The sequence below is a fragment of the Micromys minutus genome (genome assembly GCF_963924665.1).
Source record: "Micromys minutus genome assembly, chromosome: 10".
NCBI classification, from domain to species: Eukaryota; Metazoa; Chordata; class Mammalia; order Rodentia; family Muridae; genus Micromys; species Micromys minutus.
The window spans coordinates 19,109,702-19,137,645 of NC_137979.1; the positions used below are offsets into that span (position 1 = coordinate 19,109,702).

General features: G+C 40.2%; 1 protein-coding gene and 1 pseudogene across 2 annotated transcripts in view; both read left to right on the top strand.

The window, feature by feature from the left end:
• The first annotated feature begins 11,697 nt into the window (after positions 1–11,697).
• On the top strand, positions 11,698–12,056 carry LOC308426124 (small ribosomal subunit protein uS10-like; annotated as a pseudogene). Its single transcript has one exon. The product of its transcript is annotated as a small ribosomal subunit protein uS10-like (transcript).
• Positions 12,057–16,556: 4,500 nt separating this feature from the next.
• LOC308426122 (myosin-8) overlaps positions 16,557–27,944 on the top strand; it is a 29,730-nt gene continuing 18,342 nt past the window's right edge. Inside the window, exons 1-14 of the mRNA XM_080923874.1 lie at positions 16,557–16,602; positions 18,068–18,307; positions 19,126–19,269; positions 19,356–19,512; positions 22,440–22,467; positions 22,565–22,673; positions 22,765–22,857; positions 22,988–23,051; positions 23,656–23,754; positions 23,846–23,949; positions 24,092–24,230; positions 25,319–25,437; positions 25,525–25,674; positions 27,149–27,319. Of these exons, the coding sequence (XP_080780000.1) occupies positions 18,098–18,307; positions 19,126–19,269; positions 19,356–19,512; positions 22,440–22,467; positions 22,565–22,673; positions 22,765–22,857; positions 22,988–23,051; positions 23,656–23,754; positions 23,846–23,949; positions 24,092–24,230; positions 25,319–25,437; positions 25,525–25,674; positions 27,149–27,319 (1,587 nt within the window). The 5' untranslated portion in view covers positions 16,557–16,602; positions 18,068–18,097. The remainder of the gene's footprint in view (positions 16,603–18,067; positions 18,308–19,125; positions 19,270–19,355; positions 19,513–22,439; positions 22,468–22,564; positions 22,674–22,764; positions 22,858–22,987; positions 23,052–23,655; positions 23,755–23,845; positions 23,950–24,091; positions 24,231–25,318; positions 25,438–25,524; positions 25,675–27,148; positions 27,320–27,944) is intronic.

Genomic DNA, 27,944 nt, shown 5'->3' on the forward strand with positions numbered 1-27,944 from the left:
TCTGCACCCCTTTAAAATAAGAAGCTTAGAGATCACAGATATTCGGGTTAGCATTCTTCTTCACTTTCCTCACAGATAAGGTGGGTTTCAGCCTCCATTCGGTGTCTTCTAGAATGAAGCCACGCCCAGTCATCTCAGACTGCCCACACAATACTCCTTACCTCCTCTTTCATTGCTCTGAGACATTAAGAAATATCTACACTTCCAGGAACCAAGACAGAGTACATGCAAAGGGTAGATTGTATTGAATTTTCAATATGTATGAATGTTCTAATTACAATGAACACTTTATCTGGAGTGACTGGCTAAGCAGATAAGTAGATCCTGGGGTCTGGAGAGATGCTTAGAATCTGCACTTTTCTTGCAGAGGAGCTTAGTTTTGTTCTTAGCACTTCTTTTGGGAAGCTCACCATGACCTGCAACTCCAGGAGCACCTGCCGTCTTTGCCTTAACTTCCATACATCTTATTTCCTTGATTTGGTTCATTTCTGACCTGCTACAAGATTAACTACTGATTGTCTCCTTCTGCTAAAACATAAGCTCTACAATGGCAGACAGTGCATTTGGCTTACTGTTGAGTATGTGGTAAGTCAGGCATGACCTGACACACCACAGGTAGTTGAGAACTGTTTGCGGAACGAGTGAGAAAGTCTATTAAGACTTTTATCTGCACTGTGTGAGTGCTACGCTATATACACACCATCTAAAAATGGATGGATCTACACCCAGAGGAAGTTTTAACACAGTCTCTTTCACAAATTTAGTAAGGAAACCTTTCCCTTCCTAGGAGGTGGAATAGTTGCTTCATTACCTGTTTTCCCCAATAAGTATACAACCAACATCCCTCTCCCCTCAGATATTCCGTTTTACATTAACCTAGGACACTCAGACAGACAGGGAAGATGAAGGAGCCTAGGGTTCAGGATGGTTACATTGGTGAGGTCTGTGGCTTTGCTCAGTTTCTTCATATGCCTCGACTCAGTGTTAAAGAAGCAGACAACACAGAAACACCAATGGATACGGAAAGGGGGAGTAATAGAGGATAAGGGGGTGGATAAGATCTCCCCCAAATTCTTTATCTCTAGGACAAAGACGTGGGCAGCCTCGCAAAGACAAACAACCCAACTTTAACCAAGAACTGTTCTAGGCATACCTAACGACACAGAAGCACTGCCCCACCCAGCCCCAGCAAATGTTCAATGCAAAGCCTGTAATTCGCCTTTATGCTACTGGTTTAAGGTGCTTCAATACCATTGCAGTACCGTCAAAGGAGGTCAGCTGGGAAGATAGGATTCATCCTGGCTGGTTCCTATCAGGTCTGGTGGCATCAGTAAAAAGATAGCACAGCAACCCTTCACACCCACCACCGGAGAGCAAGGTTCTTGCTCTTCTGCCACAAGGCTCCTAGAAGAAGATTATGATTATCATTTTAGACTCTTTCCAGCAGTAAGAAACCTACCCTCACCCAAGAGAAATGGGGTGGCCCCCTCAGGTGTCAATAGATGGGGACCAGGACACACACCATCATCCTGGAAGCAGTCAGTGGCACCACCCCTTTCTCTCCACACAGCGGTGTTGCAAAGACCTAGGTTTGAATAAGACCCACAGTCCAAGAGCATAATGGAAAACACTGCATTTTCAACAGGAAATAATTACCCTACCAGGAAAACCTCACACCGACGAGAGAAAAGGTGACCCATACTCACAAAATAAAAAGATTACATAGGGCTACGGGAGATGGCTCAGGGGAGAGAGGCATCTGCTGTAAGCATGAAGACCCGAGTTCAAATCCCCATCAGTGGTGTGAAAGCATGGCCCTGTGTGCCTGTAACCCTGTGGGCTCTGTGGGTCAGAGACGGAAAGATCACTGAGGCTTCCTGACCCCCACACTAGAGGCTTCCTGACCCCCACCCTAGAGGCTTCCTGACCCCCACCCTAGATACAGACCTAGTGAGATGTTCTGTTTCAAAAGAATAAGGCAGAGAGCAACAAAGTAGGAATCAGGGCATTTTCCTCTGGCCTCCACAAGTGTCAATGTCAACTCCCACATTCCCTCCTACCTACACACCAAAACACTACATGGACAGTTACTTTCTCGTTTTTACCTAATTTTTAAAAAACTTATAAAAAAATACAACTGCAATGTATTATTAGGCCTGTAATCATAAAAGGATATCATAAACACATGTGAAATAAATAAATGAAATACATTTGGCGATATAGCCCAAAGGAGCTGTATGGAAGCAAAGCCGTGTTGAGCAAGGAAATGAGTTCAGATGCTAAAATGATAACTCCAACAATGTACTTTTGAGTTTGCAGTGTTAAGAGATGTATTACACATAAAGATAAAGTGACAAAGCATAGGAAAGGAAATGAAGCAGCATAAGAGTTAATAGTTCTTACAGGAATATAAGAACTGAACTAATAAGAATCTAAAGCTGGTAAGTTAAAGCACATATGATAAACTATAAAGCAGCCATTAGCATGTCAGTCAAAGGTCATTACATAAGTTAAAATGTTACATTATAGACTGTAGACCTAGCTCAGTGACAGGTACTTACCTCCAGGTACAGGACCCTCATTTCATCCACAATACCACACAAAAATTATAAAACAGTGCAATAGAAAGAAAAAAAGAGGAACAAAAATGTCATGAACCATTTTAAAAAAATGTATTTTAAAAACCATGATGTAAATGGATTAAATAGTGAAATTAAACGATAAATGTTGTCTGGCTGCCTTAAAAATACATGATCCAAGTAAAGGTCATTTGTATTACCCAAAGTACAAATTAACTGAACATGAAAGAATGGGGAAATTACATATTATAAACAGCAATTACAAGGCTGGAGAGATGGCTCAGTGGTTAAGAACACTGATTGTTCTTCCAGAGGTCTTGAGTTCAATTCCCAGCAACCACATGGTGGCTCACAACCATCTGTAATGAGATCTGATGCCCTCTTCTGGTGTGTGTGAAGACAGTGATAGTGTACTTACACACACAAAATAAATAAATATATCTTTAAAAAAAACAGCCACCACATGATAAATGAAAAATGGCTCTGTGGATAGATGATAAAATAGCCTTAAAAAATCTATCCACTGTAAGAAATAAAGATGATGGATATTTTGTAATGATAACATTATTAATTTTTCATTACACATCAAGGCACATCCAGACAGAAACAAACACTACAATTTTTTAAAGTGATAAATGAAACAAAATAGAGAGCTTGAAATACATCCAATATTTATATAGTTGAATGAGATTTTTTTTCTAAATTGCTAATTAAACTCACTCTGAAAGCAAAAAAAAAAAAACTTTGCTAAAAAGAACACTAAATGAATTAGATTTGTGTGTGGAAAGCAAAAAATATTTATTTCAAGACATTTAATAGGCTTAGTGAAAAATCTTAAAAAAGACAAACCTTCTATAAGAAACACAGATGTATGTTTCTGTGATGACAGGCAAGAGCTCTCTAAGGTAACACAGCACACTCAAATACAAAATATAAAAATGACAAATTAAAGCTATTTAATCACATAAAAACAAAAAATTTTAAGGCTCGTTTAATGGCTCACCAGGACACTGTTGGGAACACAAAAATGGCAGGCTACAGGCTTGGGGAAAATACACGCTTTACATGTTTTCAACAAATGACTTACAGATACAGAATCAAGAGCACAACTCAACAACACTGAGCAAAAGAAAAAAGACAATTCATGAAGAAGATACTTTAAGGTCTAACAACTATATCCAGTGACATTCAATATGGTCGGCCAAGGGAAACAAATTAAAATCACAAGGAGACTTCATTATTAAAACCTGCAAAAATGAATATTTTACAAAGACTAGCAGTGGCAGATGCTGAACAGGCTTATGAGCTTCTGCTGTTCCTGCAGACACCGCTCACTAGCAGGGTGGACCACTTCGCTTTTGAAAAAGATAGTTTGCTAATTTCTTATAAATATACCGTGAGCTCTTTATCTAGAATCCTTGCTACTTAAGCAACAGACATAAAAGATATGTTCACAGAAAGGTCATACAAATATTCATCGGCAAGGGAATCTACGCAGAAGCTGAGCATGGTGACGCAAGCCGATTGTCTCATCCACTGGAGAGATTAAGATCAGGTAGGTCACAAGTCTTGAACTCAAGACCATCCAGAGCAACAGTCCCACCATTTCACAACGAAAACAAAACAATCAAGCAGCAAGCTTAACGTGAGAAAGGAGAGATGACAAGATCCTGTTTGCCCTCAGAATGGGATATTACTCACCATCACTACCAACAACAACAAAAACAAACTAATGGTATAGTCATGGATGAGTGTCAGTAACATGGCTGTGCCAACGAGGCATTTGAAAGGCAAGTTGTTTCCTTCAGCTGAAGACAAGATAACTTCCCATTTCTACCTCAGCACAAGATGTCTGAAGTGGGTGTAATCTATCTGCTTTTAGTTGCCGGGTGGAGAAAAACAGAGGGACTCTGGGGGCAAAAGGAATCTTAGGAATTGCAAGCTGATGTCTGGTAGTGACTCTCAAAGCTTCGGGATCATTAGAGACAGTAACTCGACGCTTGCCCCGGGCTTAATTGTAAGTGGATACTAGCAAGAATAGCAAGGGCAGGGATTTGTGCCAGACCTTGGAAGAGTTTCTAAGTTAAAGAGCTGCCACGCAGGACCCACGTAGAAGTTATTTATGCCTGTGAGAAGGACTAGAACTACAACAATAATGAGGCACATGTCCGCAGTTACTTTGCTCACGGAGACCCATCAGCACCCCCCTCACGGTTTTTAAGTGTTTACAGGGATTTTGGTTTTTCAGTGTTGTGGCTCGGAGAACCAGTGGGGGAAAAAAGGACTGTGGCAGTCCAAATCGCAGATTAAAATGAGTGTCAGGTTCCAAGCACTGAGCACACTAACAGTTCCATCACTTAACAGGTGGTCACCTAATTAAACACACAAAGTCACCGAAGAGATATTTGTCTCCCACAGTTTGAGATTTAGAAGAAATGCTAGGTACACAGCGTTAATCACGATGCCCTTTCATGGGATACAGTGAGAAGTAAGAATTATTGCAACTTTAGGCTTCAAAGCAGAAACCAATTGCCCCAGAAGGCTTCCTCCACCCTAATTTCCAGTGAATGAGTGTCCACTCCTCCACATGTCGCTATTTGCTCGTTTTGATCCACCCCCCCCCGTCAACCTAATTGATAAAATACACGTGTACTCAAGCATCCGTCTTGCATCTGTTGAAGCAGAGCATGTTTTGATTTACCAGTCATTAACGTGTCCTGCTCAGAGAACCCTGTCCTCGATCAATTTGAAATTAGACGGTGCTTTTACCCTGTTAGAGACCGTCCTGATCTGGGTGTGTACTGCACCGGTTCCGGCTTGCCTAACACATGAAACGATCTAGTTTGACCCTTAGCCCTGAGGGAAAAGTGTCTTTCCTCTCAAGGCTTACACATTCTACATTTTCACACCTGCTCTTGCCAGTTGCTCTTTAATTTCAGGTCAGGAGTTCAAGAGTCTTTTATAACAGACCACCTTTAAGTAGGAACAAGCAGAGAAGAAATTGTTGCTTTTTCTAAGTGGCACCTTGCTCACTAAACTGTCTTTTCTTTCCTCTAATGACACCAAAAGCCACTTTTGTCACAAGAACTTCTCATACATACAGGAACCCACGTTCTAATGATCAACCTGCCTTCATAGGGACTTCATACTGCTTAAGCCCCACAGTTTGAAAATCTATCTCGACTCGGTAAAAATCACATCCCAGGAGGCTTGCTTCCCTTGGGGGAAGCTCGCCATTGCAGTTTTCCACCCAGACAACCTCTACATTTTGTCCATTGCTTCCAGGCCCGTTCTATTTCCAAGGGAAGTATTTCCTTCAATCTGAGGAAATCCCATTTATTTCTACTTATCTTCAAGCAGAACCAATTCAAGTGGTTTCTGGGCATCTAGAATTGTGTTTCTCAGTGAGGCCAGAATATTGCATGCCCCTTTTCATACCCCAAATCTGATGCCTTAGCTTGAGTCCTCAACTCTTTCCTCTAACAGCACAGCTTCGTAAGTAGGTCCCCCATCTCTGTTCCAGTCCTCAGCTCCCTCTTCCGGGCTGCTGGCATGATTGTGCCTAAGACAAGTCTTAAGGTCAATTCCACATTTCAAACATGGCAGGGTTTATCCATCACCCACAGGATACAACTCCTCCCTTACATGAGTCCAAACAACTATTTAGCAAGTATATTCAACACTGCCAAATATTATTTAAAATACTTCACATGCATTATTAAATAAATTTATATTGAAAGGGATGAGAAATCAAAGCAACCCCTTCCTGACAGGTAAGCAGGCTTAGGTTTAGAGAGGTCAGGTGGCCTGAATCTAGAAATAATAGAAATAATAGAAAACAACACCTTTCCAGCTACATTGGTATTTTAGCCAACCACTGGGCACATCATCAAAGGCACATGAGCCAGATTAGTACCTAAAACTTACCTACTACAGGGAACACATAATGTATTTTCCAAATCAATACTTGGTTATCTTAATTCTTTGTTTTGAGGCAGGCTCTCATTGTATAATCCTGGGTGACTTGGAAGCTCTCCATATAGATCAGGCTGGCCTTGAACTCACAGACATCTGCCTACCTGGCTCTGCTTCCTAACTAGTGGATTCTTAAAAGTTAGATGCAAGATAAAATAAATCAAGGTGGTTAAAAATATGAGTAGGAGAAAAATCAGTTAGTATATGTGCTACCAGAGTGTAAAGGCAAAGCTATCACAATTGACATGTGAGAAAAATAGAATTCAAGGCAAAACAGTGCAAAACACAAACAGTCCATACCTGATTTTTTAAAAGATGCAATCTACCATGACAATATAAAGAACAGAAATTTCTATGCAGTTAACAAATGCTTTTGAGCTAAACAAACCAAAACATATGGAGGACTTTAAACTTATACTCAGTAGAAAATAATAGACCAACTATCCCCAAGTTAAGACACAGACAGTGTCAGTAAGACAAGTAACAATTTTAAAGTAAATATGGGGGTCTGGGAGGTGGCTCAGCTGTTAAGTGTACTCACTGCTTTTCCAGAGAACTGGAGTTCAGATCCCCAGACTCCTGACAGGTAGCTGGCTCTCATCTGCCTGTAACTGAAGTTTTAGGGAAGCTGACAACCTCTGCGGAACACCACCCATATCTTTACAAATTCCCTCAGGCACTCACACACACACCCATAAGTAAAATAAAACTCTTCAAAAAGTAAATATAAAGCTTTGTAGCATTAATAAGAGAAATTCAATGCTTTCCATATATCTGACATACAAGTTTTACTGGGAATGATATTGACTCCATGAAAGGATGTGAATGTTAGCTTTTGAAAGAATTTTAAAAAAAAGATCTCAGATATTGTAACAATTGGTGTTCTGCCCTACTTCTGAAACTCAACTACCTGGAAAATTTTATTAGTTTTAATTTCTTTTTACAAATATAATTTAAATTTAGATTAATATAATAAAATCTTAATCCTTAGTATTTCATTTCTTTTTGTGAACAGAAAAGTAAACTTAATTAAAGTGACCTATATTTTAATTATTTTTTGTTAATTTAAATAGTTTTTTTCTCCTCGGTTGAAAAAATTAAAACGTCAATCTAAAGCACTTATAAAAATTATTCATATTCAGAGATGAGAGAATATGTGTGGTAGTTTATTTACCTACAACACTTTTTGAAAGATACAAAATCTGAAACTTATCCATGTTCCTAAGGACTGGGTACCTGAATGCCCAAGGCTAGCGTCTACTCTGTATTCTGCAGTTCTGGAATTTGAATATATACAAATATTCTCTTAAAACGCTGATCATTGTGATGACTAATTCTTTTGTTTTTATGATCTCAATTCCCAATTTTATTTTCTATTAAAAAGTCATATACTATGTATATGTGCTCATATTCTGCATTTATCATCATATATAATAAAATATAATTGACTATAGTATTAATTCTATACAATTCTGCAATGTTTTCACTTAATATTAATTATAGTACATACAAATTCAGTAAAGCAGTAAGTTTTGATATTTCTTTTTTTTAATTGAACAACTTTATTTTAAAATACAAAGATAAATATACAAATTTTAACCATTTTTACATAAAAGCATACAAATACATTTTTGTCAGTGCTTGTTTTTTTTTTTAAAGGTTTGATAGTGTGCATTAAGATCTTACTAGTTATAATGAGCATGAAGTACATGTAAAACAGGATGTGACCTGGAATTAGTCAAAGTTTTCTTGGTGTGTAAGGATTAAGCATAATGATTTTTTCTTTCCTTTTTTTTTTTTTTTTTTTCCTTGAACTTCACACAGTCTGTGAGTTGTTTCTGAGGTGTTCAGAGCTTTCTGGGGTTAGTATCCAATTATCAGTGACTGCATATTATGTCTGTTCTTTTGTGACTGAGTTACCTCACTCAGGATGATATTCTCTAGATGCATCCATTTTCTTAAGAAGTTCATAAAGTCATTGTTTCTGATGTGATGCTAATTCTTGAAGAAAAAATATCTTCCATGATTGTTTAATTGTTCCATGGACAAAGCCTTTATATTAAACCAACAATTTGACAATACAAACCAGAATTAAAACTATGTAAGAAACAGTTTTAAATTTAGTCTCCTAAGTTAATTAATACTATATGGAATATAATTACATCTTTTTGACTGATATAAACTTCTATGTCCAGATCATAGCTATGGCAAAAATAGTCACACATTTTTTCTTGGCTCCTAGATTCTGGCTGTATCCCTATGTTCTGAATTCTAAAATAAAGTGTAAACTTTTTGGAAGAAGGAGGAGGAGGAGGTGAAGGAGGAGGAGGGGGGAGGAGGGAAAGAAGGAGGAGGAGAAGGAGAAGGAGGAGGAGGAGGGGGAGGGGAAGGAGGAGGAGGAGAAAAAGAAGAAGAAGAAGAAGAAGAAGAAGAAGAAGAAGAAGAAGAAGAAGAAGAAGAAGAAGAAGAAGAAGAAGAAGAAGAAGAAGAAGAAGAAATAATCTATCATTAGGGCTGGCGAGTTGGCTCAGTGCTTGAGAGCACTGACAGTTACGGCAGATGGCCACCTGTTAAGTTGCCAGCACCCACACGATGGTTCAGAACCATCTGAAACTCCAGTTCCAAGGGATCAGTTGCCCTCTTCTATCCTCTTTGGTACTTAGCAAACAGATGGTTTACATTTATTCAGGCAAAATACTGAAAGGCATGAAATAAATAAATCTAAAAAATTAAATAAGCAGATAGTTTCCATCTGGAAATAAAACATGCATAAACACTCTGCAGTTACCAAGGCACATCAACTGAGGGTGGCTGGCCTTTTTAACAAACAGCACCAACCATTAGATTTCAGTGGCAAAACTAAGCTGTCATCCCCTAAGCAGAAATTTACATCAAAGAACATGTAGGCACAAATGAAAGAACTTTAAGTATAAAATAGCTAGCAGGGGAAAAAAAAGACTTTTGTGACTTTGTATTACAAAAAATTTGGAAGATCTGACACTAAAAATGTGGTATATAAAAGAAAATATTGATAAACTATACTTGACTGGTTAATTTAATGTTAAATGATTTACACAGATAGGAAGAGACTATCCATTAATCACCTGTTTGACTGATGACTCAGATAAAACGCCAAATAAGAACTAGCAACTGATAAAAGGAAAATGGCAACATTGTTTCAAATAGGCTAAAGATTTGGAGATTGCAAATGCACACATATGCATAAATTGTAAAGGGGCAGATGACATTTGAATCGCTGTCCATTAAGGAAATGCAGATCTGAACCAGAGGAGAAACCACTTTACACCCAGTAGGTGGGGCACAGTCAAAGGAGGCAGGGCACAAGAACAGGTGACAGGAACACAATCAGAACTGTTGTTTACGGCTGGTGGAAATGACAAATGTACAGTTATTGTAGGAAAGAATTTGTCAGTTTCCTAAGAAGTTAGACACACAGAAATCTAGGTCCTAGATAGCTACCCAAGAGAAATGGAAACACCCAGCAACCTGTACTATGTTCATAGTGGTGGAAAGAATCCACATAGGGCAGTTGTAACCTACTGCCCTCCCACAAAGAGAGATGCCCTGTGGGAACACGGAGAGCTCGGGTGGGAGTGCCTGACACAAATGACTCCACTGCAGGATTCCATCTACGTGAAATTTCCAGAAAAGGCAAAACTGTACAGGCAAAGAGTGGACCAGAGGTTGAAGATCTCAAGTTATTGTTAAGACCTTCTCAAAGACTGGCTCTCAGACCATTACAGAAATAGAAATACTATTTTGTAAGTCTACTAAACGCAGAGTATTCTTACAATGGGTCATTTTCAGTGCATAAAAAAGCTCACTAAAGATAGTAAGGGGAGTAGATCTCAGCTAATTCTAAACATCACACAAATGGCAACCACTATTTCTCATGTAAAACAAATGCAGATAAGTTAAATAAAATTAGAGTTCTGGCAAAAATACCCCACTAATAGTCAAACATTCATCTACAGGTGATAAAAAATCATACTTATATTTAATACTGTAGAGCAATTAATATAAAATATAATTACATTTAACTTTCTGAAATGAAACTTATAATAATAATTTATGTCAAAAGAATAAAAAGGGTCCAGAGAGATGAGTCAGCAGCTAAGGGTACTTCATTTTTCTCCAGAAGACCTGGGTTCAGTTCCTAGAACTCACATTGGCAGGCTCACCCCTGCCTGTAGCTTTGGCTTCAGGGGATCAAAACCCTCTAGTCTCCACAGGCACAGCACTCTCATGAAACATATTCACACACACACATATTAAAAAGTACATATTCAAAAGGCTGTATTCATATGTCACATTTTATGTAAATAGAATCATTAAATTTGGGAACTTTGCATCCCAGTTCACTTACTTAGCACTTAAGGTTCTATGTCCTCTACATGACAGCACCTCCCAGCACTTCCTCCCTTTCTACAGAGCTAACATTCCATCAAACACACATGGCAGAGTTTGCTTATGCACCTGAGAGATGGTGGACGTTTATCATCCCCACTTTGGGCCATGATAAATAGTGTTTTGTAAACTACATGCACAAACTTCTGTATAAATTTGTATTAAAGGCCTGGAGAAATGTCTTGGGAAATAAATCACATACTTCTCTAGAAGAGAAGCCAAGTTTGGCTCCCAGAACCGACATTAGGCAACTCAAAACTTCCTTTTTAATTCCAGGGCCAGAGGACCAACCTCCTCCTCTGGCTTCCTTGGGCACCTGTACTACATGGACATATAGACATGTACAGATAAATATAATTTAAAATAAAATAAAGATTTTTTAAACCATGCATTTAAATTTCTTAAGTAAATACATAGAGCTTGAATTATTTTATTGATATTGTTATCAAAACAGTTAGCAAAATAAATATAAAAACATAGTAAGTATTATACTGGATAAAACTTCAAATACAATACATAAAATATAACGGTATCAAGATATCATGTTATTGCCCATAGAAGTTTACAACTATTACTTTGTCTATCAAAAATAAATGTTATCTTTCTGAGACCTGTTGGTGGGTGCCGCGGAGCTTCTTCCAGTCTGCTCCGTCCTGACTCACCGCTGTTCGCTCCTGCTGAGGAAACAAGTCGGTCAGGAAGCAACGCCTCAGCCATGGCATTTAAAGATACCGGAAAGACGCCCGTGGAGACCGAAGTGGCAATTCACCGAATTCGGATCACGCTCACCAGCCGCAACGTGAAGTCGCTGGAGAAGGTTTATGTGGACTTGATCAGAGGCGCTAAGGAAAAGAATCTGAAAGTGAAAGGACCAGTGCGCATGCCTACAAAGACATTGAGGATCACTACCAGAAAAACACCTTGTGGTGAGGCTCCAAGACATGGGATCGATTCCAGATGAGGATCCACAAGCGACTCATTGACTTACACAGTCCTTCTGAGATTGTTAAACAGATCACTTCCATCAGTACTGAGCCAGGAGTGGAGGTTGAAGTCACCATTGCAGATGCCTAAGTCAACTGTTTAAATAAATTGACTTAATTGTTAAAAAAAATAAAAATAAAAATAAATGTTATAAAGTCAAATATCTTATAAAAACAAAGAGAAGAGTAAAGATACTCTTATACAGTATGTGTCACAAGTTTATAGTTTAGTTAGTATAATAGCATATAAGCATAACAATATATTAATAATATTCAACATTTTTCTTAATGTCACAAACAATAAAATAATAGGATAAATGACACAGAAATTGTAACACATAAATTAAGATATGAACAAAACACAAAATTTTGATTATTTGTACATGATGCACTGAAAATTCATATATATATGTACTTTAACTGTTATAGTGATATATATATAACAACTAGAATTTTATATATATATACATAAAACAATTAGAATGATATAGATATATAACAATTAGAATGATATATATGTATATATAACAATTAGAATTATATATATAACAGAATGATATATATATACATATATATAACAATTAGAATGATATATATAACAATTAGAATGATATATATATATAAAACAATTAGAATGATATATATATAAAACAATTAGAATGATATATATATAAAACAATTAGAATGATATATATATATAACAATTAGAATGACATATGTATAAAACAATTAGAATGATATAAATATATATAACAATTAGAAGTAATTAAGGAACAAAGCCAGGTATATGTCTATAATCCCAGCTCGCAGGAGGTAGAGGCAGGAGAATTAGAAGTTCAAGGCCAGTCTTGGATACAAGTCTAAGAATAGCCTGGTTTACAAGAGATCCTGCCATAAAACCAAACCACCAAAAAAAGAAGCAAAGATGGAATTCTCAAAGGGTGTAAAAGAAGTGAAAGCATAACAGAAGAAATAAATTACTTTTTTTTTTTTTGAGGATGACTGCTGTGGGTTTATTTTCTGTTTTATGTAAGACACAGTTATGAGGTCAGGAAAGCTAAGGGCTATGAAGCAGCTCCTCCTGGTGTCTGTTCAGCCTTCCTAGTTCACAGAGAGGGTTGGGAAGGTGGACTCTGGCCTAGCACCACTTAAATTTGGGCAGGCTGCTGATTTTGACAGGTCTGGACAGGGTCTTGGTGTTGGTCTAGCCAAGATGGATTAGAGCCCTCTTCTTCAATGTTTTAGGAGTCAGGCCACAGGTGATTGGGGTTCTGGAGGCCTGGGCGTATTCTGCTCAGGAGACTCCAACACTGTGGCCGTGAATAGGAGAGCAGATTCCCCCCAAAATTAGCTGGTCCATCAATGACCTGGCTCAGCCTTGGGCAAACCCGGGGAGTGGGGCATGGTGTCCCCCGGGTTCTCAGAACTCTTGCTGGACAAGGAGCTCAGGTGTCCTGGGAAGGGAAGGTGGGTCAGCCACAAGGCCTTGGCCTAGACCTGACTGGAGCCGGCAAGGGGCTACTTACAGATCGATGTCATGTGTAGCCAAAGAGCGAGCCTCTGGAAGGGACAGCTGCTATGCTTCAGGGCTGGGGTGCTCAACCGAGACCCCTCCTCACAGGCAAGGTCACTGGTGGCAAGACCTGGGGTGCTTAGTTTTGGAGCTCTTTTGCAAGGATAACCCATGAAACAACACTACTCCATAGCCACCAATGAATGGCTTTCTAGAAAAGCACAGCTCAGAAATATCAAGGCTAAGTTCTCTGAAATTCTTTTGACCCTTCATTAAAGACTGTCTCTAGCCAGTCACCTGTGTTCTACATAGGGAAACAGGAGGATGGGAAAAGCAAAGGTGCTACATGGAATCCTCCCTCTTTTAATAAAAAGGCTATTCTGGGAGGCTGGAGAGAAGGCTCAACAGTTAAGAGCTCTGGCTGTTCTTCTGGAAGACCTGGGTTCGATTCCCATCACTCACATGACAGCTCACAACTGACTAACTCCTGTTCCGGGGATCTGACATCCTCATACAGACATACAGGCAGGCAAACCACCAGTACATAAAATAAAAATATATAAACTATACTTTAAAAAGCGATTCTAGAAGTGCCACACAGCAACGTCTGTTGGCGCCTTATAACCACAGTACCACCTCCCTACTCTGAGTGCAAAGGGTCCTGAATTAGTTGGGCAAACTGCTCCCACAAACAAAACTGTAGTTCTGAATATTCAGTGTCTGGCACATAACAGTGATCAAGGAAAAAGTAAAAATAGACCCATACAACAACAACAACAACACCTAGCAAAATAAATAAGACCTAGTAAAGAGCTAGAGAAGTAGAATGATTTGGGGTCAACATAAACTACATCATGCCCAGGGAAGGAACCCGCTCACAGCTCTCAATTCTCGTCCAACAAACCTACTAAATCAACCGAATCTAAATCAAAATTCAATAAAAGCTTTTCACATCTGAAAACCTGATACTAAAGCTCATATACAGACTTAACAAATCATCAAAACAACATTGAATAAAAGTTGTCCCAGTAGACATCGAAAACTATGTGCTATTTGCATGAAAATATGGGAGAAAGTATGAAATCTAGAAACCAATCTCACATCCTAATACATGTGTGTGTGTTGTGTGTGTGTGTGTGTGTGGAAAGAGCAGAAATAATAACGCTCCTGTAAATTAATAATTAATTACATAATTTAATTAAGAATTAATTAAAAATACATTACAAAACTAAGATTTTCTTTAAAATTAGTTTGAAAATATACAATAACATATGTATGACCCTGAATCCCCAAATTTTAGAAATCCCTTAACAGTACACCCATAGGAGCAAAGACATAAAGAAATTCTTTTCATGAATTTGCCCAGAAGTTTAGGTCTTCTAGAACCTAAGCTTGCAGATCCTACGGCAGAGCATTATTAGACCACAGGAAGTTGTTCAGAACATGAAAAGGCAAATCATATCTCCAGCATATGAAATTCCATTCAGATTTTATAGTACATAACTTCAAAATAATCTGGTGATGAGTGGGGGAAGATGCTACAAATAAAACAAACTGGACCATGAACTATTAATCAAAACCACACTGCATTCATTAGACTAGTCTACTTTTATATATTTTAAATTTTTCCATATTGTTGCATATTGATGAAAGAAACCAACCAAAAGCAGAAGAAAGTAAGTTGGGAAGTGACTAAAGTACATTTTAAACATTTATAATGTCCATTGTCTATGAGCCTATTTTTAACGCCTATTTTACCAATTTATTCTCCCCGGGAAATACATAAGAAAGTGCATTCCCTCCCCCCAAGTCTGAATTATTACAAACCAAGGGAGAAATTTAGCCTAATCTATAAGGTGTTGATTTTATGTCATTAAAATGTACGAGGCTACAGAAACACACACAGTTGCCAAAGCTCTTAGAACTTAGCCATACAGCACCCCTGCCTTCACGGTGGTGAGGTGAATAATTGCATGTTTAAACACGGCAAAGGAAGAGAACTTTATTGCGAAATCTAAAAAAAAATCCTAATTCCAATTCCCAAATGGGTAAGTTAGGTCATATATACATTATATCTCAATGTAAATGACTTTAAAAAGGAAAGTTTTAACTTTAAAAGTGCATCCATGAAGTATTTTCTTTGAAGGGTAAGGATGTTAATTATGCTAATGACCTGAATCAGCTGCACTAACGTTAAGGCAGGTTGTTAAGACATGAGTGTATATAAAGTTTGACCCCACTTACATCCCCCATGCTATCTCTCCAGACGAGTTTAGGTGCATTTTCTCGTTTCTTTCCTATATTTTCCCCTATGACGAATGCATTGACTTCTAATAATAATTCTTTTGCCTGCTGGCAGTGTGGGCACTGACCCAATGGTGGAGACTCAGCATAAAGGTTCTTCTCCATTTGGCTCTGTTGCCCCAGTCAGACTCCAAGGATGAGCCCTGGCGATGGCCCAAGGGAATGCGGTGTGGGGGCTCCTGTGGGAACAAATAAGGAAAGTGCGTTGCTGGGCATCTGATCTTTGGCAGCACAGGACAGGCGGGCATGACAGTTTGCCAAATTGAATATAACCCTTAAGAACCAACTGATGAGAAGGCCCACCAGGAGCTGTCAAAGATTCCCTTCCCAACACACTAGAAAGCATTCTCAGAGGGCAGATTGGTCCTTGTCAAATTATTTATAGGAGATTGGTTCACATACTCTGAATGATATGAATACTTCTAATTATATCCGAAGATGCCAAATGTCACTACAAACTTTGCCGAGGGCTCCTGTTGCCAAGTGTTTTGCTCTGACAAAGAGGAGGGAGCCGCAGCATCAGCACTTCTGTTCCTATATAAGCTGGGCTGCCCCTCACACCCCATCTCCGCCAAGAGCCCAGAGGTAAGAGATGGATGGGAATCTCGGGAGGCTGAGGACCCTGGGGGGCAAACAGCAAAAAACCCAGTAGCTATGCCTGAGCGTGAACCGATTCCTCTTAAGCTTGAAGGTTTGGGGTGGGGAACTCTTAAATTCTATACTGTGTGGCCAGGATTGCTGAGTGTCACTAATGGGGATGAATCACTGTTTTACAGTGCAGGACATTCGTGACTCTACGTTTTCATCCAGATCCCCATAGGTAAGACTTGGATTTCTTCATTTATTGATGACAGAGGGGATTTTAGCCTAAGGAAACTATGAATAGTTCTTAATTCTCTACCATTTCCACGTTTTTAGAGCAGGAGGTATTTTTGAGGGACGGCTTTGTACATGCTGGAAATCATTTTTTTTCCAGAATATCTTATTCTCAGAGACTACTTACCCCCACTGGAGCCCAGGATTAAAGAATATTTGAGGCAGGATGAATTTTGACAGTGAGTTATCAGCTGTAATTCTCCAGTGGCAATCAACTACTGTGTGCTAAGCCTCCTGCATAGCATTGAACACACACACACACACACACACACACACACACACACACACACCACATGCTTTTCAGACAGTGCTATTTAAAATTGGAAACATAGACATCTTGTTAAAACCACATAACCATATCTGAGTCATTTTTAAGCATTCACTTAATTTTTGTGAGAAAAATACAGTTTTTCTTTTCTTTCTTTTCTTTTCCTTTTTTTTTTTTTTTTTTTTTTTTTTTTTTTTTTTTTTTTTTTTTTTTTTTTTAGCCACAGGTATTCCAGCCACAGAGTGTTAGAGATCATGCATAATTTAGGAGCAATTCTGCCTGTGACCCGCAGAAGTCAGTACCTGAGAGTAAAGCTAAAACCCCACCAATTAACATGCCTCTGCAGCAGAGGCTCACTGACCCATTGTCAGTCAATAACATTTGTGCATGTGACGAACTCTTAATGCTTTTCTTTTTTCTCAGTGGAAGGGAAGGAATCCCACAGAATTTCCGTGGGAAGAAGAGCCTCCACACTGAAGCTCATTTCTCTGCGGTTAAATCAGCTAAACTGATAGCTGAAATCTCTCATGTCAAAAGAGATTTGGGAAACAGGGCAGTTGCTAAGTCTCCTGCTCCCAAGCCAAAGGATGAGAATCCAGAACCAAGAATTGGTTAGGAAGTTCTAATAGCCCAAGGAGAGATAGAATTCCAAATACCAGTAAAAAAAAAACAGTCCTTTGGTTTTGAGCAACATTGGTCATCTTTAAAAAAAATCAGAAAGTGTCTCTGGTAGCTTTGAAAATTCCAACAACCTTCATTTGCACAAAGCCACATTTCCTTCCTAACTACTGGACTGTCCCAGCGTGTGGCAGATGCAGACATTCTGCAAGAGACAAGAGGATTAAGTAATGACAGTTGCTGTAATACAATCTGTCAACAGCTTTAACTGCAGAGATCACCATGGTTCAGAGGGAAAAGAGGGGTAGAAAGGTTTTCATTGTAACCAAAGATGTAGGTGCCCACTCCTTGGGAGACAAGATTCTGGGAAAAACACTTGCCAAGTTCTAAAACTGGATCCTCAAATGTTCACAAGCTATCAGATTGCAGAAGGGGGTCTCAGCCTACCCTAAAGACCATGCTTCAAATTCTCACCCGCATAGCTTACTTTTGCTCTTTATTTCTCTCTTCCGTGTCTCCCAAGGCCGACACCTCGGCTAAATAAGTAGCAGCCATGAGTACGGGTTCGGACGCGGAGATGGCTATTTTTGGCGAAGCTGCTCCTTACCTCCGAAAATCGGAGAAGGAGAGGATCGAGGCCCAAAACAAGCCTTTTGATGCAAAAACATCTGTCTTTGTGGCGGAGCCCAAGGAGTCGTACGTGAAGAGCGTCATACAAAGCAAGGATGGAGGGAAAGTGACCGTGAAGACGGAAAGTGGAGCAGTAAGTGAAAACGTGGAGGGTCCGCTCCGGGATCATTTCTCCTGCTCAATCCGGAGGCAGGGTCTGCCTTGCTAGGGATGCCTGAGTCTGCAGCCACATGAGCATCCTCTTCCTAGCTTGCGGTCCCAAGATTTGGGAGCCAAAAGGGTTCAAGCTACAGTACCTCCCCTTCCCAACTTCCCTCGGGATACAGCTCATTAATACCGGCCTCCACTATCTCCCTTCATTTCCCTACCTGCAGGTCTAAATCTCCAAGCCTGAGAAAAATAAAATAAAATGATCCCGTTCTATCACAAAAGTTCCTGGGCTACTTACATAGTTCCATAAAGTACTGATCTATTTAAAGAAGTTTCTTGTAATGGGTGGGGTGAAAAAAAATTTAAAATGCTTGGCTTAGCAAAGGAGAATAAAAGGATAAGAAAAAATTAATCTTGTTAAAAACATGAGTAGTACTGTATTAACCGTTTGGGTCTCTGTTTTAGAGGCGGTTTCATTTCCTCTGACTATACAACCAGAGACGTGGTGGTCGGTTCATAGAGGGCTGGGTGGATCCGATCAATGCACACTGCATGGGTGTCTAAGAAACAGTCATGCTAAACCTTCAGAATCTGTAAAATTAAATGTGTCCATAAAAGCACTGACTCCTATGCTTTCATGGGAAACAGGTTTCCTTAGCGTCAGACCTGAAAGTACACATTATCAGGCCTTTAAAAGGCATCGAATAACGATATGATGGGGAATGTGTTTGATAATAGGTTTATAGCCAAAATAAGCAGACAGACATAAATCTGTCTCAAACCACTCTGCTACCTTACCAGACTCTCACTGTCAAGGAAGACCAAGTCTTCCCCATGAACCCTCCCAAATACGACAAGATCGAGGACATGGCCATGATGACCCACCTGCACGAGCCCGGAGTGTTGTACAACCTCAAAGAGCGTTACGCAGCCTGGATGATCTACGTGAGTGTCCTTTTTCACCTGTTTATTTCTCATAAAAAATGAAACAAGAGGCACTAGATTGAATTTTTTGATTTTTTCCCCCACAGACCTACTCAGGCCTCTTCTGTGTCACTGTCAACCCCTACAAGTGGCTGCCGGTGTACAACCCTGAGGTGGTGGCGGCCTACCGAGGCAAAAAGCGCCAGGAGGCCCCGCCCCACATCTTCTCCATCTCTGACAACGCCTACCAGTTCATGCTGACGGGTGAGTGGGACATCTGTTTATAGGAATGCGCGCACACAATTGGGATAGACAAACGGAGCTCACCCAGGTCTTATTATAAGACATCTGTGCCTCTTGGGACTTGCCATTTCCAAAGAACAACCCCAGCCATGACATTTGTTCTTTCCGGCAGTCATCTCCACTTTAGGATGTGAACAGTGACACTCCGGAATTCACTGGCCTGCTCAAGCCAGCGGGGCTAGCAAATGAAAGCTCAGATAGAGCAAAGAGCCGGTTTCCAAAAACAGAATAGTTTCTTCCCTCATTTTTTTTTTTTCTGACTTGGATATAAAAAATTTAGAAGAGATCCTTTTGAAAGTATTTACATCCTCAACAGTCAAAAAAAAAAAAAAAATGTCTCAGCCATATCCAGAGAACTCTGAATTCTTATGTGGATTTTCAAATGACAAAGCTGATGTTGCCAGTCTTGGGGAGTGTAAACTGGAAATAGCCCATAGGAGGTAAAGAGAAACTATAGAATTCCTCTCAGGGACTTTGAAACATTCTCCTATTAAAGTCTGTTAGTCCATCTTCTCAAAGCATGTAGGTCCCAGAACAGCACTAGAACCTTGTCTCTTCACATACCAAATGCCTCTGAATATGGCCTCAGTTCCCACATTCCTTGTCTTCTGTGGAGTTTTGTAGCTGTACACGTTTTTCTCTTTCTTGTCATTTTGCTGTTCTTGTTCATAGACTGTCTTTTAAAGGGGTGGGGAGGGAAAGTGACACATCAGGGATCCCGTATGACAAACTGGCTTGGACTTTCACAAAGACTCTGTGCCCACGTTCCTCAAAGTTACACGTGTTGGCTCCTGCCGGAGGTGTCAATATCCAGAAACTGCAATATACACCATCACCAAATGACTCTCCGTGCTTTGGGGCTACCCTAAACTTAAAGTCACCTAGGCTCCCAAACATAATTTTCATACAATATTGTACAGAACCATGGCACTGACTGGCTGAGTGTTATTTGAACATTGCCTGAAACACTAGGACATTGTTTTCTTGTCTATTCTCCTAGAAGTAATGTGGTTGTACATGATTTTATTCATTAGAAAACGAGGATGATCTTATGAACCCAAAAATCCATACCCATTTCCTTGAACAGAGAAGCTAAGGAAGAAGTCTAAGTGTGCACATACATCTAAACAACCTGTGGACTTTTCTCTGGAAATGCTTTTGAACTTAGAAGTTTCAAAGATTCACAATCCATCAACACAGAATTGCAGAGTTGATAAAGTAGAATTTTTGAGAAAATACATTATTACATATAGATAAATATCTATATTGAAAGAAAATTCATTCATTAATTAATTAGATCATTTCTTATTTGGCATCATCAGGAGTCAAATTAATGACATCAAAAGGGAACAAAGAACAAGAAGTTGAAAAAATAGGTAAAGCGGACATAAAATACCTGACTATCTTCAACCTTACCTGTAACTCAAATTTAAGAAGCCATTGTCTTTTAACTCTCAGCGTCACTGTCTGCCAAGTGGGAGATTTCACCTAAGCAACATCTACCGTCTCTAATGACCTCACAATCCAGGGACTGTTATTACTCACATCGAAAATCACCCTATGTCTGAGATGTTTTTTTCAAAATAACCCAATGTGGTTGGAATAGCAGAGCAATGCCACGAAATTGGCCAAGTCTTAATGACTATTCCTCTATAGGACAGGTCTCCAGAACCTCAATAGCATAGTCTCTGCTCTTATGTGCACTTAAATGTTCTAATGACATAATTTTCTAAAATAAGGATGCAATTCACTGTTGGTGGGAATGTAAAAATGGTAGAATTTCTATGGAAAATAGTAAAGTGGTTCTCGAGCAATTGGAATATAATAAGGGTCTCATCCATGATCTCTACTTCTGGGAAGCTAGCCAAAAAAAAAAAAAAAAAAAAAAAAAAAAAAAGGAAGCAGGCATTCCAAGATCTCTTAGCAGCTCTTGTCCATAGCAGCGTCATTTATAACAGCAAAAATATGCAACAAACCCACACACCCACCAACTGGAGAACAGTTAGGGAAAGGATGGTATATACATGCAATGGAATAGTACTCTTCCTTTAAAGAGAGTTAATTCTGGCAGTACCACAACAAAGGCAAACCTTGAGAACAGGCTATGTGAAAAAGTCACAAAGACACTGTGTGATTCTGTTCTTATGGCAATTTGATAATAGTCATTTTTGTCAACAGAAAGCTGAAGAGTAGTTTCCAGGTCCAGAGGAATGGGGGGGGGCACTATGTAATGGGTACAGAGGGTCATTTTTACAAGATGAAAAGATGTTTGAAAGAAGAAGGCTGTACAGCATGAGAGAGAATAATCCCACAGAACTATACCAAGGAGACAGCTACATAAATATAGTGCTTCTCCTAACATAAAGAACAGAATATAGATCCCTAGCAACCAAGCAAATGCAGCCTGGGCCAGGGGAGTTTAGGATTCCACCCCCAGCCCACCTCCAAAAATCCAGATAGCTAGACTAGATGTATCTGTGAGCTTTAGGATCAACTGGAAGACCTTGAATCAGTGAGTATGGTGCAGAGTGATCAAGGAAGACTCCCAGGACCAGTCTTGGGATTCAGTATGTGCACACACACACACACACACACACACACACACACACACACACACACGTTCTCATGCCCTTACACACATATACACCACAAAGACACCATGAGAACTTAAAAGGTGATAGATTTTTATGTTATGTGTATTTACTAAAACAAAAAACAATAAAGTAAAAAAAAAAAAAAAAAAAAAAAAAAAAAAAAACATAGGTGATTCCTTGCCTCTCGCTTTCAGAAATCTTACTCTAAGAGTCAGTGAGTCTGGGCTCCCCCATCTTCACTCCTTTCTGTTGAACATACTGAGTTTTGACCACTGGTCTTTATTGCTTTCACAGACCGAGAGAACCAGTCCATCCTGATCACGTATGTGACTTTCTTCTTCTTTCTGGTTGGCAGCAACTGTCATAAGCGTTGCTGGCAGACTGCACAGTTCTGATCTCCTTTCCCCTGTCTTTAACAGCGGAGAATCCGGGGCCGGGAAGACGGTGAACACCAAGCGTGTCATCCAGTACTTTGCAACAATTGCGGTCACTGGGGAGAAAAAGAAGGAGGAGTCTGGCAAAATGCAGGTGGGTCTGGTAGCCAGAATGTGGATCCAGACTCTGCTATGGTGTTCAGGAGTCTGGATCCCAGATGCAAAGATTGCTCTTTCCCATGTAGGGGACCCTGGAGGATCAAATCATCAGTGCCAACCCCCTGCTGGAGGCCTTTGGGAATGCCAAGACTGTGAGAAATGACAACTCCTCTCGCTTTGTGAGTCTCTGGGTTACAGGGGGGCTCTACCTGTGCTTACTTGCTGCGATCATCCCATTTAAGTTGATATTTTTGATGTTTATCTCTGTGTGTCAGTGTTTAGTACTAAGTATGTCTTTATCTTTTCCAGGGCAAGTTCATTAGAATCCACTTCGGTACCACGGGGAAACTGGCATCTGCTGATATTGAAACATGTGAGTAACTGGACCACTGAAAATCTAAGAGGGGGAGAAAAGTCAGCTTGGTTACAGGGCCATTATGCAACGTTTTCTATATAAGAAGACTTCAGAACACCACTTGGCCGGTAGCGTTGTCCGAGAGCCAATGCCAGACTCACCCACAGTTCACTATCTCAGTATCTCGGTATCACCCAGGACTCAGCCTCAGTATAATGATCCCATCTGCATTCCAGAGGACTTGCCAACCTCAGAAGCACCTCTGATTTCCCACCCCTGGGGTTACCTGCCAATTATCTCCAAAGTCTTCAAGCTAGACTTTCACCACAGATAATGTAAGATGATCCAAAGACACTGGAAGCCAGCTAACAAACGGAGGTCGAGGATCCCCCATTTGAAACTAATTTTTGGAAAAAAGTGGGGTTCAGTGGCTGCACCCACCCGGAAAGTGCAGCTGTCCTGTGTACTTCGGTAACCACAGAGTGAGCCCACCGAAATCTCAGTGGAGCCAAGCGCAGTGTCCTTTAGTTTTGGCCAAAGACACTAAGGTTTACATTACGTCAAAAGAATGGTTTGTTTGTTTGTTTGTTTGTTTTTTCTAGTTTGATCTCTCTCTTTCCAGATCTTCTAGAGAAGTCTAGAGTCACTTTTCAGCTAAAAGCTGAAAGAAGTTACCACATTTTTTATCAGATCACCTCCAATAAGAAGCCAGAGCTAATTGGTAAGGAAGAACTTAAATTTGGGGAGGGAAGGTAAATTTTACACTAACAATTTCTGGTGCCAAACTTATACCCTTAATTCTATGTGCTCAGAAATGCTCCTCATCACCACCAACCCATACGACTTCGCCTTTGTCAGTCAGGGGGAGATCACGGTGCCCAGCATTGACGACCAAGAAGAGTTGATGGCCACAGATGTAAGTCACGATATATGCACACACTCCTTGAAAAGGCTCTGATGACAACAGCAAATCCCACAGAGGTGTGGTCACCTTGGTGGATATTATAAATCCTTAGTGTCTTCTGCTTTAACTTCTGCCCTTTCGTCTTTCCTGGTAGAGTGCCATTGACATCCTGGGCTTCTCACCTGAAGAGAAAGTGTCCATCTATAAACTCACAGGGGCCGTGATGCATTATGGGAACATGAAGTTCAAGCAAAAGCAGCGTGAGGAGCAGGCTGAGCCGGATGGCACTGAAGGTACCAAAATACCCTTTATGTAGGCTTGAGTTGGAGAATTTTCTAATTGAAACACTTTAAATCCCATCCCATATGCATATCTCCTTGTGAGTCTGCTTCTGAAGACTACAGCACACTTGTACACACATATGGCTGCCTCCACACCCTCCTTTTACACTCCTCCATCACTTCATCATCACTGTAGATTCAAACTAGGTACGTCAAAGCTCAGCAGCCACAGATAAACTCACCTAGGGTCAGAGAGCTGGAAACAGAACGAGGTGGAACTCCTGCTTTGTCCTGGCAAAGCCAGGTCGGGACACATGAGAGAGTTACGTGGTGTTTTAGCGTTTGCTGGGAAAGCCTAATGGTTAGGAGCGCCAGCACACTCACGCTGTCAAAGGCTGCAAGCAAGAAAAAAAATAAAAAGGAGCTGACAAAGAAAAACCATGTGCCCTACATATGGAAAAACAAACATTCGGTATATAGGAATCACCGCCCAGTTATTCACCTGTCCCCAAACATGCTCCCTCTCTTTCTTCCTCTCCCTCAGTCTTCTCCAGATGTTCTTTCTCACGCATGGCACACGTTATATGTGTCCAGATATTCTGGACTTTTAGAGAGGATCACCCACTCTAGTTAACCCTTGCTTTTTTAGATGAAGGAATAGGTTCTTTAGATCAGGTGAGGCCAAATCTAGAGAAGTGGAACCAGGAAAAGAGTCCAACTTCCCTGCCTTTTACCTCCTTATGGCTTATTTCTCTTACCCTTCCAACAATATCTGAAGTCTTAAAGGGAGGGACCATGTCTCAAACCTGGAGCAGAATGTCAAAATAAGCACTGTTTCTCATGGTTAATGAAACTGTTCTCAAATCCTACTTTCGACAAGTCATTAAAAGCCAGCATTAGTGACCAACCATTTAGTGGCTACCAAGTACCTTAATATACATACACAGAACCTCATCTGACTGGTTTGTGTGAATTGATTTAAAGAGTTTTTTTTTTCTTTTTAAACCCAAATAATGGAGTAATTAGATAGGAGAAAGACAAAGGGATGAGGCTAAGAAGGATGGCCATTGTTAAACATTTCTTGATTTGTGTCACCACAGTGGCTGACAAGGCTGCCTATCTCCAGTGTCTGAACTCTGCTGACCTGCTCAAAGCCCTCTGCTACCCCAGGGTCAAGGTTGGCAATGAGTATGTCACCAAAGGCCAGACTGTGCAACAAGTAAGCATATAACATATCCTCCGTGAATCAAACACTGAGGCCTACCCGACACAGCTTAATAACACTAACATTGCTATGTCTGCAAAGGTGTATAATGCAGTGGGTGCCCTGGCTAAGGCTGTCTATGAGAAGATGTTCCTGTGGATGGTCACCCGCATCAACCAGCAGTTGGACACCAAGCAGCCCCGGCAATACTTCATCGGGGTCTTGGACATCGCCGGCTTTGAGATCTTTGATGTGAGTTATCTTTGTATTAATACGAAGTGAGGGGCACAACTTTGAACTTCAGCGTACTGACAATCATTTATATTGCACATATTGCTTGCTCCAACATTGAACCCAGCATAAGAGCTAGTCCTAAAATATCTAAGCAGTAATAGAAAACAGTAACAGCTAAATTTATTGAGCAGTCAGTATATTTTTGATACTAGGGACTTCAAATATTGCCTCATTTAACTTCCAAGAAAGAGAAGTCTATGTTACCATTATCATCATCATCATCATCGTCATCATCAACAACAACAATATCATCATGATCATAGTAAAACCTAATACACAAGGAAAATCAAACACATGTTAAAGATTTGATGAGCATATAACACAAAGCCAAGATAGGTTCTATCTGCAGCATTTGGTACATAGAAAAGGCATCTTGCATTGACCTGGGCACGAAGGAGAAAAAGTAGAAAGACTGGAGCCCAGCCATAGGTGTTCGCCTCTCCTCTTCCAGGTTTACCTTGTCTAAACTATTTCCCTGTCAGGCTTCAGCTTTATCCTAGGGAAAGTGAGAGAGTGAGTGATACAAAGACTCTCGGATCTTCAACTGCTGTACTGTACCAGACCTTTCTTTTCATGGACCAGACAAGTGAGGTTATTTGATGTCAACAGAAAAGAAACTAATCATCCATTTCATTTTATACATCAATTAAGTGTCCCAACGAACTTTCCTTAAAAACATGACAGCCAAAGTATAGACTCTTCTAGAATTGGAGAATAGAGATAGCACCTCTATAGGCTTTTCTAATAAGCCACTTTTCCATTCTATTTTACATCAGAACCATAAAGCATAGGGCCGAAGTCCTATTCTTGACATACATTCTTATCTGTGCATTCTTACAGGCAAAAGTAAAGTAGATGCTATTGGGGCTGTAATGTATTAGATAGATAGGAGAACAGATAAGAAAACAAAATGTGGATGTTCAAGCACGACTGTGCACACCCGTATTGCCAGCAATCAAGAAGTAGAAACAGGCAGATATATCTCTGTGAGTTCAAAGTCAGCCTGGTTTATGTAGTGAGTCGAAAGACAGCTAGAGTTACCTAGTAAAACTCTCTCGAAAAAAAAAAAGAAAGAAAGAAAGGGAAAGGGAAGGAGGAAGAAAGAAAGAGGAGAGGAAGGAAGGGGAAAAGGAGTGAAGAAAAGAAAGAAGGAAGGAGAGAAGGAAGGAAGGAAAGAGAGAAGGAAGAAAGGAAGGAGAGAAGGAAGGAAAAATTGCAGTGTAGTTGATATATGAATTCCCAAAGAATGTCCAGAGTTCACAGGAAAGACACTTCTCTCTGGGAATGTTGAACAAACCACAATTCGGCTTAAATACTTAACATTTAACTTCATTGCTCTATTCAGATTATTTTCCATAAGAATATTTTCATGAACAGATTTTACTCCTATAAATATCCACTTAACCCGGGAAACCTCTACTGCTCTGTGTAGTTCAACAGCCTGGAGCAGCTGTGCATCAACTTCACCAACGAGAAACTGCAACAGTTTTTCAACCACCACATGTTTGTGCTGGAGCAGGAGGAGTACAAGAAGGAAGGCATCGAGTGGACCTTCATCGACTTCGGGATGGACCTGGCTGCCTGCATCGAGCTCATCGAGAAGGTTTGTGTGACTTTAGCGGCAGACCCTGGCTATGAGGATGAATCTCTGGTGTCTTAAAGAACTCTAGGAAGTATCAGTGTCCTTCCCATCGCCTGAGAGCTGAACACATTGGAAGAGCACTGTTCAGAGGTCACACACATTCCCTGTACAACGAGGGTTTGGGAGGCGCTGCCTGCACTCGGTTCCTCCCTATTTTGTCCCAACATTGACTCATACCCCTCTGAAAGGCGGTTGTGAATACTCTGTCTGGGACAGTTGCCTTCGCTGAACCACTCTTGCTGGTTCCAATCTGCCTCTCCTAGAGTCCAGGACGGAAAAAGAAGTAAACATCTTTTCCTAAAGAAAACACTGCTGGATAGAGGATATAGCTAGTGCATCTGAAACCGAGGAGCCAGATTGCTCGTGCTACTTAATAATCTATACGAAAGGAGACTAAATAGCTAAGATGTCTTGAGGAATGCTTGGGTTATTTGGATTTTTGTTACTGTACACGGAGTCAATATTATTCTCAGACAAAAATGTGTGCATGCTCAAACACGTGTAGGCACATCACCTGTGCCCCTGTGCATCCCAGAGAAGGATACTAGGTGCCCTCCTCTATCACACTGTGTCTTCCTCTCTTGAG